The sequence below is a fragment of the Ziziphus jujuba genome, chromosome 9, assembly GCF_031755915.1.
Source record: "Ziziphus jujuba cultivar Dongzao chromosome 9, ASM3175591v1".
Classification (NCBI taxonomy): Eukaryota; Viridiplantae; Streptophyta; class Magnoliopsida; order Rosales; family Rhamnaceae; genus Ziziphus; species Ziziphus jujuba.
In genome coordinates this window covers 2,157,010-2,171,884 of record NC_083387.1, presented here as the reverse complement: position 1 = coordinate 2,171,884, position 14,875 = coordinate 2,157,010, and the positions used below count along the sequence as shown (strand labels likewise).

The following is a 14,875-nucleotide window of genomic DNA, read 5'->3' as shown; positions in this document are numbered from 1 at the left end:
TGGCAGCTATGTTGAAATAGAAGTTTATTTGTAATGATCATTGCCATGCTCCACAAGAAAGGTACAAAGTGATATTTTTGTAATATTAAAATTAATAATTTTATAAATTTCAAGTTGTGGTAATTAATTGTTTAGTGATAATCTTTTTCGTTCTCTTGCCAATTGCTTCAAAATGTTCTATGATCTCATCTTCCTTAAGTATGTGCTTTTTGCCTTTTTATACATCCACGAAGACGTGTTATACATATATTATTATATGATATAATCAAAGAGGCTTTCATTTTTTTATTTTTTTTTGGATGAATCCATAGAGGCTTGCATTGTTTCAATGAAAAGCTGCTTGTCCCGCATTCTGACAAAGTTAGAAAGCATTTCTAGCCGCCTTTATTAAGAATTTATTTTTGTCTTAGAGCCTTTACTTTTTAATTTTGCCTGCTGCACCAGGAGAAATTCCAATTTACTTAGCTGTTCCGGGATTACATTTCTGAATTTTAAGCCGATTCCTATCCTGAAAGTGGAATTTCCAGTGCCAAATTAATCTTCTATCTAGCAACTAGATATGTTTTAAACCTTTTTTTTCCAAGAAAGTTGCTTTAGTCTTTTCTTTCTCAAATTTCCCACCACCTTTACGCTTTCACCAAACCCCTTTTTACCATTTCATTTTTATTTTTTTATGTTTTTGGGTAATTACAATAACACACCTACTACTTTAAAAGTTTTGGACGATCACCATTGTATTTTAGTGTTTTGCAGGAACTAACCTTATCATTATCTTTCGTTCGCAATTTATCTTTTCCACCTTAAAATAAGTAGTAAAACTAAAAAATTCAAAAATGAGGATACAAAAACACCCTTGCTTATAAAAGAAAACCATTCTGTTTAAAAATTAGAAAAACTCAAATAAAACAACTAAAAAAAAAAAAAAAAATTCTCTCACACACATATATCTTCTTCCAACTCTTCATGTATGTTTCGTTTAGAGCCAGTCACTAAAGTGCTATAGACTTGTTCTAATGCACATGTTTACAGTGAAGAATCGGATCAAACTACAACTTTGAATTCTTGAAGCGTTTTTTGGGCTTCTCCAAGTATTCCCATACCATCCTGTTCTTGCACAGTGTTGCATAGCACGGATAAAATGGTGGTTGCAAACAGGGTGACCAAATCGTGACCAAATCTGCTCTTAACAATATTTACCCCAAAAAAAAAAAAAAAAAAAAATCTGCTCTTAACAGTCGTTATTTTTCTCAAAACTTCAAAGTTAAATTAGTAATCTTAGATTTTTTTTTTTTTTTTTGAAGTTTACAAACTAGTTATTTTCTATTATCCAAAAACCCATCGACCTCTTATGGTGTTTCCCTGTTCGGCAATTTTTATTTTATTTTATTTTATTTTTTGGTTTGAGCCTATACGACAATTGATTATGGGGTTTATGAAAGTTTTATTGGAGATTTAGTAATTTTAAAGTGGAATAATGAGTTTTACTTCAAAGCGTCTTTTGTCCTTTGACTAGACAATATTGATTGTAACTATCCATTTTAAAGTGAAAAATGATAAATTGCGATAAAAATGCAATTACAAGCTAAATATTTGGAGAAAAAAAAAATGAAGAAAGTACAATGCTGATATTAATAGGTATGTTATTGTAAGTATCCCCCTCTTTTTTGTTTTTTTTTTATTTCAACAATCTTTATTTTTTCTTATGCAATGAAAAATTTTCTGAAAATTGGACACGCTTAATCTGGCAAGAATAGTATACCGGCCACAGTAACATATATAGAGTTAGATTCTTTCTTACTAACTAGTGTTGAATATCATAGATAGGTATATAGTACTGTACAACCGAACAAATTTTTTTTTTCTATATAGTTGGAAACTGGATTAATCTCCGATAGAATCTTCTAGGCACAATGGATGGTGGGGTCCATCAACATCTAGGGATACGATGGGGGCCGATGAGCCTTCTCCTCTACCTTTCAAAGACAAATATCAGTCACTGCTAAAATTATATGGAAAAAAATATGATGAATCCTTCTAAGCCGTATGATCAATCAGCTTTTCTGAACTGATAGAGATGCAACAGAAAAACAACCTAAAGAAATTTGTAAAGCAACAAATATGGACCCCGCAATTTCCTTTTTACCACATCAAAGAACATAACCGATCACCAATCAGAAGCTCGAGGTATTATCATCGTCTAGCTTCTGGAGTAAGTTTAATTGCATGAAACTGATCACCATAAAATAAAACATAATCGAAACCAAGTGAAAAGAAGAAAAAAAATAAAAATTGTACAGGGGTCACGTGATATTTCTGACGTGTCATAGATCTGTGGGTTGGGTGGGGGTTGTGGAGGTTGTGATGTGGCATCCATGGCAGATGCTTTCTCTCTCTATCTCTAGCTTTTCTTCCACTTTTTATTGCTCGCATCCTACTCCATTTCCTTCCCCCCTTGAGCCTCAGCTCACGAACAAACACATACTCCCGAAGCTTCTTTTTCAAAATATTCTCCATTATTTCTTCAAACTCTCTATCTCTTTTCTCATGGCAAATAAACCCCATGAAGAAGCTTCAGCTCCAGCTCCAGGAGGCTTAAAATACCAGGTACCACTTTAATTAATTCAATTACAATCTTCCCAGTACGTCAAACTATAATATATATATATATATATATATATTATAGTTCTCTTAAGTATATAGTTACTAATTATTAAGTTTTAATACAGACATGGGTTTTGAGAGTCTCTATTCACTGTGAAGGCTGCAAGAAGAAAGTCAAGAAAGTTCTTCAGAGCATCGAAGGTACACATATGCTCTACCTCTATGTCATCATCTACTTAGTTTCCAATTCATTGGTGTATAGTTCTGTTCATTTTTGGTATTTATTTATTTATTTAATTTTTTCCGATTGTTTCAGGTGTTTATACAACGAACATTGATTCTCAGCAACACAAGGTCACGGTCACAGGGAACGTGGACGTGGAGACCCTTTTAAAGAAGCTATTAAGATCAGGAAAACACGCCCAGATTTGGCCCCAAAAACCCGACAAGAAGAAATCAGGGAAATCGAAGAACAATAATCAAAAGCATAATAAGGACCAGAAAGATTCTCATGAAGAGGGTGCTGCTGATGAGGAAGAGGAAAGTCCAGCGGATAAAATTCAAAACGCCTCCAAGAATGATGGTAAAGACGCCGACGACGATGGAGGCGATTCCGACGGCAAGGATGGAGGTGAAAGCGACGAGGCCGCAGGAGAAGAAGGCGGTGGCGGTGGTGGTGGTAGCGGTGGCAAAAAGAAGAAGAAAAAGAAGAAGAAGAAAAGCCAAAACGGCAATAATCCTAATAATGGCGGCGGCGGTGGTGGCGGTGAGAATATGAATGAACCTCAGGGAGTGAAAGAGACTTCAGTTGTGGATGGTCCAGCAGACCTTGCTCCGGGTATGGCGTCGATGAATCTTGGACCGTCAATCCAGCATGTGTATCCCCCCTACCACCCATCACCCTTCTATCAACCTCCTCCTCTACACGTACAAGGGCTGAGCTACAACATGAGCTACCCAAACCCTTCCGCTTCCCATTTTGCCCCTTCCATGCATGCTTATTCCTATTCTCATCATCATCCTAACATATTCCCGCCATATCCACCGTCCGATCCTATTGATGATTATAGTGACGACGAGGATGAGAGTAAATGCTCAATTATGTAAAACCAAAAGTTGCACTGCTGTTACTTTTGTGCGTACAATATACTAGCATATAATAAAAGTGTACGAGAAGGAAGAGGGCATTAGTTTTGTAAAATGTACTATGATAATGTCTAAATGTGAAGAAATTAGGGGGAAAAAAATATATTAGGGGGATGAAAATTAAATAATTAACGATTGTAATATTGGGGTTTGGAGGTTTCTTTAATAAGTTGTTGTCTTTTTGTAGCTTTTTTTTTTTTTTTTTGATTTGACGAATTTGGGTTTTGCTTGAGAATGGCCAATAGCCTTGTAATGTTTTTGTCCATTGTAGGACCTAAAGATCTTCTTTTCCTCTCACTCTGATGTGTAAAGCAGACTTTCGTTTATGAAATCTTTAATCTCTCACTTTTTGTTTCTTTTCAAAATTTATGACAACTTGCTTTGAGGAAGAGATTATGTACGTATTAGGATTTAAAATGGAACATATAACTCAATAATATCCTTTAATATTTATGAACCCAAATTAATTAATCGGGGATAATATAAAAATAATGATGATGATATATAAGTTTAATTGAGCAATAAAAAAAAAAAAAGTTGATGGAATATTTCATAAGTATTCCCAGATTATTTCCTTTAATACAAAATCATCTTTTAGAAAGCAATAAACCTCTTTGGCTAAACATCTCTTTATACATATAGACATCTTTAATTGCTATCAATGGGAGTGATCAATATATTAGTATAAAGTCTTCCACTTTGTATTGAAAGCTATTCCGCATTGTCGATTTTAGCTTTTCCTTTCGGCTCGAGTCTCTCGCAAATTGGGACCAATATCGCCAAGAAAATAAACTGGGCCGTTCCATTATATGATCCTAGCTTATTTATGTGAAATTTAATTAGCTAAACAAATTTTTAAAAAAAGAAAAAAAAGACACATATATGAATTATTAGCAAAATAATATATATATATATATATATATGTGTGTGTGTGTGTGTGTGTGTGTGTTTGCAAATAAAAAAAAGGAACTTTAAGTTTGAATACCGATCATCACTTTATGAGAGCTAGATTTTTTATGATCCTTTCTGCCTTACCTTCTTTTTTACAATTTTACATGATGGAATATTCACAATGGATTATACCAGCTCTTTCCATGACATAAAAGAGAATTTTGATGCTTTGCTGTCACATATTCTTTCATCTAAAATGGAAATTCCATGTTCTCTAATCTATACCAATTAATGCGTTTGCTAACTACATGTCATACATAGAGAGCCAAACTCGTTGCTTAGGTAAGGTTTTCCACCTACTTATTCGTCATCTTCTCAAATTCTAGAAAGCTCCATGAGTTATGATATCAATCAATACAGACACGTGAATTTAAGGTTTAGAACTTAAAAATGAAGATTAACTACAATTATTATAAGGATCTTTATTGGTTTGTTCAGAACGAATAAGTTAATCCTGAATTTTACTATATATACTAAATCCAATCATGCAATTGATAATTAAAAAGTTTCCTTTCACGTCCCCAAGCTTTAGATACAAAGCAGTCATGATATTATTTATTGGGCCCTCTAATTCCTAGCTTTCTTTGCTCTCTACAAGCGATAAAACACTGTTTAAACACAACCTTTTTATTTTTTATTTTATTTATTTTCCTTCAGCGAAGTCCTCTTGTCTCGAATTTGAAAAAGAAAACAGAGAAGAAAAAGTCCGTCCAATCTTCTCTCATTTATATGTTTTTCTTAAAAGGAAAGTGTTTTATGTTTTACAAATGGCCAATTGCGCTTCCCTTCATGTTTTATGTTTTTCTTGGTTCCAAAATTCGGATGCAGGCAGCATTGCCGGGTAATCATTACAAGTCTTTAATTATATGGAGATGGACCATATTTATTTTGGTTATAGAATAATATATATTGATTATAAATAACAAAAGAAAAATAAGATACAATGGGTTTCGTAATGCTGAGACAGGCACAACATCATAATTAAATACCAAAAATAGCTTTTATATTTTTTCTTTTAATTAATTGATATTATGTCAGTATTTGTATTGTGTATATGTAGGCAGGAAACAGACAAAACAAGAAATGGCAGGTCGAGAATGATTGTACGAATGGACAAATTAAAGATATTGTGGGATTGATGTTAAAGTGACCCGAACTTGGACAATAAACGTTGAACTATTCATCTCCAACAAAAGGATAGGAAAATCGGAATCTTTACTGCAAAAGCAAAATGGAGTCATTTTATATTACTACATAATGTTGAAATGGTCTCCTACGAAACTATAATAAATTTGATTTGATTTGAGTTCTGTTGCTGTTTGGTTGTTTAGGTTACGAATGTTTAACAAAAACAAATATATATATATATATATATAGATATTTACGATGCAACTGTTTATATGCGGATTATATTAAAAATTAATTTTTTTTTTAAATTTTAATTTTTAATATGATTTATATATAGATAATTTACTTTATAAAACTACTCTCTCTATATATATATATATATATATATATATATATATATATATATGATACATAGAATTTTGAGATACGTTGGCTTTTCTTTACATAGAATTTTGAGATACGTTGGCTTTTCTTAGGATCATTATCTGAAGTAATCCCCTCACATAAACAAAAGTTCTAATTCAATTAAAAGAGTACCTGTCATCCAAGATAAAACATATCTTTCCTTAATTAGGATTGATCCATATGTATATATACTTTATATATGTTTTAGACAGCTTAGATGTATTTAATTCACAAATATATAAAAAGAGAGACAAATTTGTCAACTGTAATAATGAACATACATAGTTTGGAGGAAATTAAAGATAAAGATGATGGTACACTAATAACATATACATCACCAAAAGAGATTTTCAGAACATCAATAGATTAGTAATGAAGTCTTTTCAGGTTGAACAGATAACAATGATGAATTAATTTACAAGTTGGCTGGGCGTTACCAAAAATTTTCATTTATTTATTTATTGATTTTTATTTTTGGCAGCTGGTAGGTTTTGGTTTTTGAAGTGGGGACCCTGGGGTGACCAAAGAGTGTGACAGCCAAAGTAATTCTTTTTACCACTTGCACCTCATTGGAAGATGGACCCTTGACCCAATCACCGGCCATAAAGAGATCTATATTTGACAGGAACCCGCTTTACACTACAACTTTAAAAAGCTTGTTATAAATAACTAAAAACTTCTTTAAATGTTTCACTAATTATTATTAAAAAAAATAAATAAATAAACTTAACTAATTAGCTGGCCTCCATGCCATTACCCACACGTACGGGTTTGTTTTTGATTATATACATACATAACAAAGTGACTATAAAAAGGGCAGTCTTTTTCTTCTTGTTTTTTGGGAATAAATAGTTAGTGAAAGCTATAGTTTTTTTATAAGTATATATATATATATATATATATTTGTATAAATATTATTCCTTTTTTCTCCAACACAAGCTGATGTCAATTGTTTTTTTTTTTTTTTTTTCCTTTAATTGACAGATTGCTCCAAGATCAATTTTCATCGCCAATCATACGCAACCCACGGACTGATATTCGTTTAATAAAAAAGTCGTGGGAAAAAATTTTGAGGTTAAAAAAGCTTTTGGGCCTGTACAGGTCCAGAAACCGAAACAGCCAGGTTAGAGAGTTTGTGAAATTGAAATGAGGCCCAAAATGTTTTGGTTGGTAAGTGTTTCTCGTTGGGAAATTTGAACCATTTATTTCATTATCTATCTATCAAATGGTTATGGTAAATTGGTTTAGTTTCTCGTATATGACACTTCAGACCTCTTATTTTGAGCCAAATTACAATAATCGGTCAAATTCATAAAAGGTGACTGCTATTTCACCTCTTTACTGTTTTATGTTATTTTAATATTAAAATAATCATGCAGGTTTCTCATATGATATTAAAATAACATAAAGCATATCATTTCTTGGTTACATGACTATGATCCAAAGAGTAAAAACCTCTGCTACAATTAAAGTTTCACAAATTTGTTGATGAAGATGACGAACGAAAGCCATCTCTAAAACTGGTTATGCACAGGATTTGGCTACCTGGGCCTTGGCACTGAGTACTCAAACATACACAGGCCCTTCTAGTAAGGCGATTATATCAAAAAAGTAGGCCGGTATACTCTCAGAAGCTTATCCTGAAGCAATTAACTAAAAGCCCAAATGGAGTCTTAATAAAATTGGATAGGTGATGGTGATATGACAACCAATAATTCGGCTTTGGGAGTCATTATATGCCCTTTACCTTTTCACTCAAAACTTATTTTGTTTCCCACTACCATCTTCATCTTGTTGTGTGCATATCAGCCATATGTGGAATGTCTTTGTGCCTTAAAGCATCTCTTTTATTGGCTTTCCCATCAACATTTGGCTCATGTTGATTTTCCATTTCGAATCTTGGGTATCCTGAAAAGCAAAAAGAAAATAAATAAATAAATAAATAAAATCGGAATCCAAAACCCAAATCTTAGAAAATTCTCACAACATGTATAACATTCCAACTGAAATGCATCTGGCATCCAAAACTATGCATGATATCATCATGAAGACATCATGGCATCAATTTCAGCATCAAAATAGTGCATTAATATTGGCACATATTCCATAAACATGCATGTTATTAGCAGACAACATGAAGATATTCCATATACATGCATAGTTAATTTTTCACTTTGCTTTATCTGCCTATATAGTTAGGTCTCATCTGATTTTGATGTTTGAGAGCTTTATTTTCAATCCCATGCCACCTGTTAATATGACAAAATTTTTGGAATATGTTCCTTGTAATAATTTCAACTTGAAGATTGCTTGCTCTTTGATCATTTATGTTTGAATAATGTGAGTAGGGCATATTAATAAACAAAAATATAGTTCCAACCAACCTTTAAAGTTGCTTCTGGATTTGGAAGATCAAAAATATGTTTGAAAAACTCAGTGGAGCAAATAATAGGCAATTAAATAGAATAAACCAGCTCTATTAACCTAATAAAAAATCAAATCCCACTACAAGATGGATCTAGAACTTGGGAAGAAAATAAATTTAAAAAGAAAGAAGCATATTGGAACGAAGATATAAAATAAAACAAGAAAATGAGTATTTAACACAATTTGGGTCACTACATCAACTATTCAACTTATCTGTCATCCACAACTATGAGGAATCTATCTTATCCCGAATAGTACGCACGGGGACCCACAAACCACGTGAAATTATGCCACATCAGCTAAACTCAACTTTCTTTTTTCCTCTATATAAACCTAATTCAGGCTATCTGCAACCCCTAATATCTTAGCCAAAAAAAAAAAAAAAAAAAAATTTTGGAGGAAGATGAAGCAATTCTCTGGAGATAGTTCTCTGAGTCAGGAATCAAAGAGAACAATCAGAGAAAAGCTTGGGAGGGTTTATGAAGCAGCTCTGGTGGCCATGACTGGGTCTTCTAATGGTAGTACTTTCTTGGTTTCCAAACAAATTGAGAGACGAAGATGGAATAACAGAACAGAAGATCCAATTAGAACTATGATGTTCTTGGGGTCGTGGAGCCACACTTGAGCTAGCTTTCCAGTAATAGTTGAACAAAAGGCTTTGGGTTGATGGAACTTTCAAGTTCTTGAGCACCTTTTTATTCAAAATTATGTAATATATACATGGTGCATATGATGTATAAAAAGCATCTATCATGTTGATAATAATTTAAATTACTACTGTTTGAATGTATCAGTCAAGAAATCAAAAACCCATGATTAGTTTTTGATATATTTATGGCTTGGTTAAATAACAGATGAGCTTCTAGATCAAAATAAATTTTGCAGTTTTTTTTTTTTTGGTTCGTTAATGATCATTAATAAGTCCTCGTTTGCTTTGGTGAGGGTTTTTTAATTAAAAGTTCAATGCAAATTTGTAGGTTCATATAAATTTTTGAACTCCAATAATCTAATAAATGACCAAGAAGTAAATAAATTCACTCGATTTCCCTCTATTTTGCTTTCCCGTTTTTCCTTAATAGATACACTAAAGAAAACATATATATATATATATATATATATTTTAAAAGCCCAATAGCAAAATATTATATATTTAAAAATAAATTACATAAAAGCACAAAAAGAAATATACGATTTCTTTCTTTCTTGTTTTTCTTTACTATTTCCTGGAATTTTCCTTTGCCCTGTTTTTTTCTCCTGGTCATCTCATATGATACTCTAAAACAAAGAATTAAGAATTTTTTTTTCTGTTTAATATTTCCTTTTGGTCAGGAAAAAGAAAATCACTCAATACTGTCTTTAGCAAATGAAAAAATAAAAAAGATTATGTATATAACGGTCACGACGTAATAAAGCACGGAAAAGCCCACACAAATTTGGGCCCTTCTTGTTAGTAGCCCATTATTATATACAGAGAGGATCTGGGCTTGCAAAAAGCGCCGAAAGCCCACACTTACTTTGGGCCTTTGGTTGTTAATGCCCCATTATCAAATATAGAGCAGATCTGGGCCGCTGACCGTGTAAACAGAAGGGATCAGGCATCAAAAATTGAGAAAAAGCCCATAAATTTTCGGTCCTATGTTGTGAGTAGCCCATTATAGTATGCAGAGCGGATCTAGGAGTAAAAAGGGGGGAAAAGCCCAAACTAATTTGGGCCCTGTGTTGTCACGTAGTCCATTATCAAATACAGAGCTAATCTGGACCGATGCCCCGTGTCAATTGATCGACTTGGTGAAGTTTATCTCCGTCACCATCGACTGGGTTCCGACTCCGTCTCTGCCAGAAAGAAAACCCTCCACCAATGGCGACGTCGTCACCGTCAGATAATAAAGCCACCATAATCGACGGCAAAGCCATCGCTCAGACCATACGATCGGAAATCGCCAGCGAAGTCCGCGATCTATCCCAGAAATACGGCAAGGTCAGGTTCTCACTCCTTTCTTTGTCTCTGTCTCTCTCCTTCTCTCTGCAAATGCATGATTTTTAAATGCGCGAAATTGGCAGTTAATACTCTGAACAAGCTTTAGACAGAAACAAATAATAATAATAATGAAAATTGAATTGCGTTTTTATGGGAAATCGTCTTCAGGTTCCGGGTCTGGCAGTGGTGATAGTAGGGAGCAGAAAGGATTCGCAAAGCTATGTGAGCATGAAGAGGAAAGCATGCGCTGAAGTTGGGATTAAGTCCTTCGACTTGGACCTACCCGAAGATGTTTCCCAAGACGAACTCATCAGCAAGGTCCACGAGCTTAACGCCAATCCGGATGTACATGGTTGAAACTTTTGTTTAACTTAACATCTTCTTATCCTTTCACGTTCTATTGTATATTGGCTAATTAAAATTATCAATTTTTTTTATAATTATGATAAACATAAAAATTTCCTCAATAATTTTGATGGGTTAAGTTCAAATTCAGTTCATGCTTAAACCCTTTTCGGCATGTTCCAAAGCAAGATATTTTGCTTGAGTTATGTAGTTTTAGTGTCACTTTTGCTTTGTTTGTGTTAACGAGTACAGTATGTTGAATTTTGGCAGGTATATTGGTTCAGCTTCCATTGCCGAAGCATATAAACGAAGAGAAAGTTTTGGGTGAAATCAACATTGAGAAGGATGTAGATGGTTTTCATCCTCTCAACATTGGCAAGCTTGCAATGAAAGGCAGAGATCCTCTGTTCCTTCCTTGCACTCCAAAGGCAAGACACATTGGCTTTGAATGTTTTCTATTTCGTGTATATTTCCATTGGGCATGAGTAATATAGCATTTGGATTTTCGATTCAAAATTCCTATGTTTTTAAAACCTGTTATTCTCTTTGACGTGGCTTTTTCAATGCAGGGATGTCTTGAACTTCTCTCACGAAGTGGCGTAAGTATAAAAGGGAAAAAGGCCGTGGTGGTGGGTCGAAGTAACATAGTTGGATTGCCGGTTGCTTTACTGCTTTTGAAAGAAGATGCTACTGTTACTATTGTCCATTCTCGAACTCCTGACCCAGAAATTGTCATCCGTGAGGCTGACATTATTATCGCAGCTGCAGGACAGGCCTCAATGGTATGAAGTGCTTCTTAATTTTTACTTATAAGAAGTCATCTTGTTCATGCTGTTGTTTATTGTTTACTACATATTTAGGCTCCCAATGACAAAACTAGTTCTTGGTTTGGTTTTTGTTTATCCTGCAACAACAGGGTATATTTTTTATTTTTTATTTTGGTCATTTGGGGATCAACAAGAGCAGTGTAGTTGACCCCCACAAGAAGGAAAAACACTTCAGACTATATTATCGAAGGCTTCATCAATATTTTACGCTTGTTCAAGTTCTTTTAACATTGAAAGTCAAAACATATCATTCAAAAATCACATGCAAATTTGGTGAAGAATATCCATAGAAGAGGAAATGGGATTATGGGATTCTATGTAATAAGATTTAGCACCTTTTAGTAATTTGCTTCTACTTAGCCCCTTGTCGTCCCCTGTCCGTAAAGTCAACATTGTAGTCCAATGCCATTGGTAATTCTAACCTCTGAGAAGCAAGCATATCACAAGCCTGCTTTCTCTTTTCCATATCCATTTCTCGTCTCTGTTAAAACAGTGACATATGGTTCTGTTTGTTCAATTCCAGATAAAGGGTAGTTGGATCAAGCCTGGTGCTGCTGTTATCGATGTTGGCACAAATGCTGTTGATGATCCAACTAGAAAGTCGGGTTATAGGCTAGTTGGAGATGTAGATTTCCATGAAGCAAGCAAGGTAGCTGGATGTATAACTCCTGTTCCAGGTGGTGTTGGTCCACTTACTGTTGCAATGCTTCTCAAGAACACCTTGGATGGTGCAAAACGAGCGATTGCCCAATAAAGCCTCTTTCTTCTCAAGTTCCTGCGGAATAAGATGTAAACCAATTACAGGATAAAGGTTTTGAAGGAAAAATTGTATTCACAATTCGATATAATGCTTTGCTTTCGTGCCCTAATCACATTGTTGTGTCTTCAATTCTGCTTATCTGTACTTTACATATTGGGATCGTTTTATGTCGACTGACTAATTTTATCACATAACATGTTTCTATTTATCGCTCTGGTTACACGCAAATTCGCCACTGTTGCTTATCTGGAGGAGGGAAAAGAATCCTCCATTTGAAGGCATTTAAACAATGTAATCTTTGCTATAAGCAAATTAACGCTTGGATCATTGGGATCGAGGAAACAGAAACGGCTTTGTTGTTGAACTGTTCAATTAGGAAGGAAAATCCTGTAATATTATATAATTTTTTTTGTACCTAAATGGTAAATGATAAAAATTATTGCCATAAAAAAAAAAAAAAAAACACTCTTCCTTATCAATCACGTGGATGCGAGCTAGCTTCTTCGATGACACAAAGCGTGGTCTATTTTTTGAAACATATCTATATAATTTTATATTCTATATGCTGAATTAATTTTATATATATATATATATATAGAGAGAGAGAGAGAGAGAGAGAGAATTTTTACTTTAAATATGCTGAATTAAGAAAAGAAGAGATATGGTGATACCGAATCTAACGATGGAAAATAGATGGAGATCATGTGAAGTCAGCACCTATCTTATAAAGATAAGAGCTTCGATCTTCAAATATGAGGTTGAGGATTTGTCCTGTAAACTATATGGAAGTTGAGAAAATGTAAACATTAGAAAGTGTTAGAGTTAGTGACCCGAATTCTTGTTGACCCGACTCGAAAAGCTCGCGGTGCGACCCATTTGGTGAAACTAATTTTGGAGAAAAATTTGGGGCTCTGTGGTGGAAGCGGAGGTCTCGGGCCGATAGGGTATGGACCTGTTCAATTTTAGGGTTTCTTCCGTACTATATATATATATTTTTGTTCGGCCGTAATTGAGTTTTTTAGGGTATCTCGATTTTGGCTCACTTTTGTACCAATCTTTCGATATTGGATTTGCTTCTCCCCTGCCCGTGGTTTTTCCCGTAAAGGGTTTCCACGTAAATTGTGTGTTTGTTCTTCGTTTTCTTCGTTTCTGTTGCTATTTGTTTTTCTCTCAATTCCGTAACAAGTGGTATCAGAGACGCGTCGATCTATTTGGGAAATTTTTTTTTTTCTTTCGATCATGGCAACAAAGTTCGACATTGAGAAATTTGAGCGCAACATGAGTTTTCTCCATGTGGCAAGTCAAGATGAAGGCGATTTTGACACAGAACGGTTTACACAAGGCGTTGGTTGGCAAGGAGCAGATGCCGTCTTCGTGGGATGCCGAAAAGAAAGCCGAGGTTGATGAGCGTGCCCTATCCACCATTCAGCTATGCTTGTCCAATGAAGTTTTGAGGGAGGTCCTTGATCAGAAGACAACAAAGGACTTATGGGACAAGTTGGAATCTTTGTACATCATAAAGAATCTCACAACGAAACTGATTGCGAAGCACCGTCTATACACCCTTTCTATGGTTGAAGGTACATCTATTAAAACACACATAGATGACTTTTCTACTATTTTGTTGGATCTGGCGAACATGGACATTAAATATGATGATGAAGACCAGGCCCTAATGCTACTACGTTCCTTACCTCCATCGTATAAAAATTTTAGGGAGACTTTGATTTACAGTAATAAAATCCTAAAATTGGAGGACGTGAAAGCTTCTTTATATTCTAAGGAGTTGTTTGATAAGGAGTTGACCAGCAGTTCGGATAACAATAATTTTGGGAGTTCCGGAGGAGAGGGTTTGATTGTTAGAGGTAGAACATCATCTAGAGATCAAAATAACAATGGTGGTAGTCGGCCAAGATCGAAGTCAAGGTTCAAAAACCTTATTTGTCACTACTGTAAGAAAAAGGGGCACATCAAAACTGAATGTCGTAAGCTTCAGAATAAAAATAATGAAAAGAGTAAGGAACATGCCGAAGCCAGTGTCGCACATGAGGAAATTGAAGATGGAGATGTTTATTCAGTGACTGAGGATAGTTCGGGCAAGCAGGGATGGATTTTGGATTCAGCCTGTTCGTTTCACATCTGTCTCCATAGGGACTGGTTCTCTTCTTATGTTCCGGTGGATAAAGGTGTTGTGCTGATGGGAGATGATCATCCTTGCTGTGTCATCGGCATTGGAACTGTAAGGGTGAAGATGCATGATGGAATTATCAGAACACTATCTGAGGTACGTCACGTTCCAGATATGTC

At 34.5% G+C, this 14,875-nt stretch overlaps 2 protein-coding genes across 2 annotated transcripts; both read left to right on the top strand.

Annotated features, from left to right (window-relative positions):
• The first annotated feature begins 2,350 nt into the window (after nt 1-2,350).
• Nucleotides 2,351-4,092, top strand: LOC107426297 (heavy metal-associated isoprenylated plant protein 36). The gene is made up of 3 exons (XM_016036431.4): nt 2,351-2,604; nt 2,727-2,802; nt 2,918-4,092. The coding sequence occupies exons 1-3, from the start codon at nt 2,362-2,364 to the stop codon at nt 3,706-3,708; spliced, it is 1,110 nt and encodes a 369-aa protein (XP_015891917.2). The 5' UTR covers nt 2,351-2,361; the 3' UTR covers nt 3,709-4,092.
• Nucleotides 4,093-10,401: 6,309 nt separating this feature from the next.
• On the top strand, nt 10,402-12,774 carry LOC107426272 (bifunctional protein FolD 2). The gene is made up of 5 exons (XM_016036395.4): nt 10,402-10,636; nt 10,805-10,988; nt 11,252-11,409; nt 11,551-11,763; nt 12,332-12,774. Exons 1-5 carry the CDS (start codon nt 10,517-10,519, stop codon nt 12,560-12,562), a joined length of 906 nt encoding a protein of 301 aa, XP_015891881.3. The 5' UTR covers nt 10,402-10,516; the 3' UTR covers nt 12,563-12,774.
• The last annotated feature ends 2,101 nt before the right edge of the window (nt 12,775-14,875 follow it).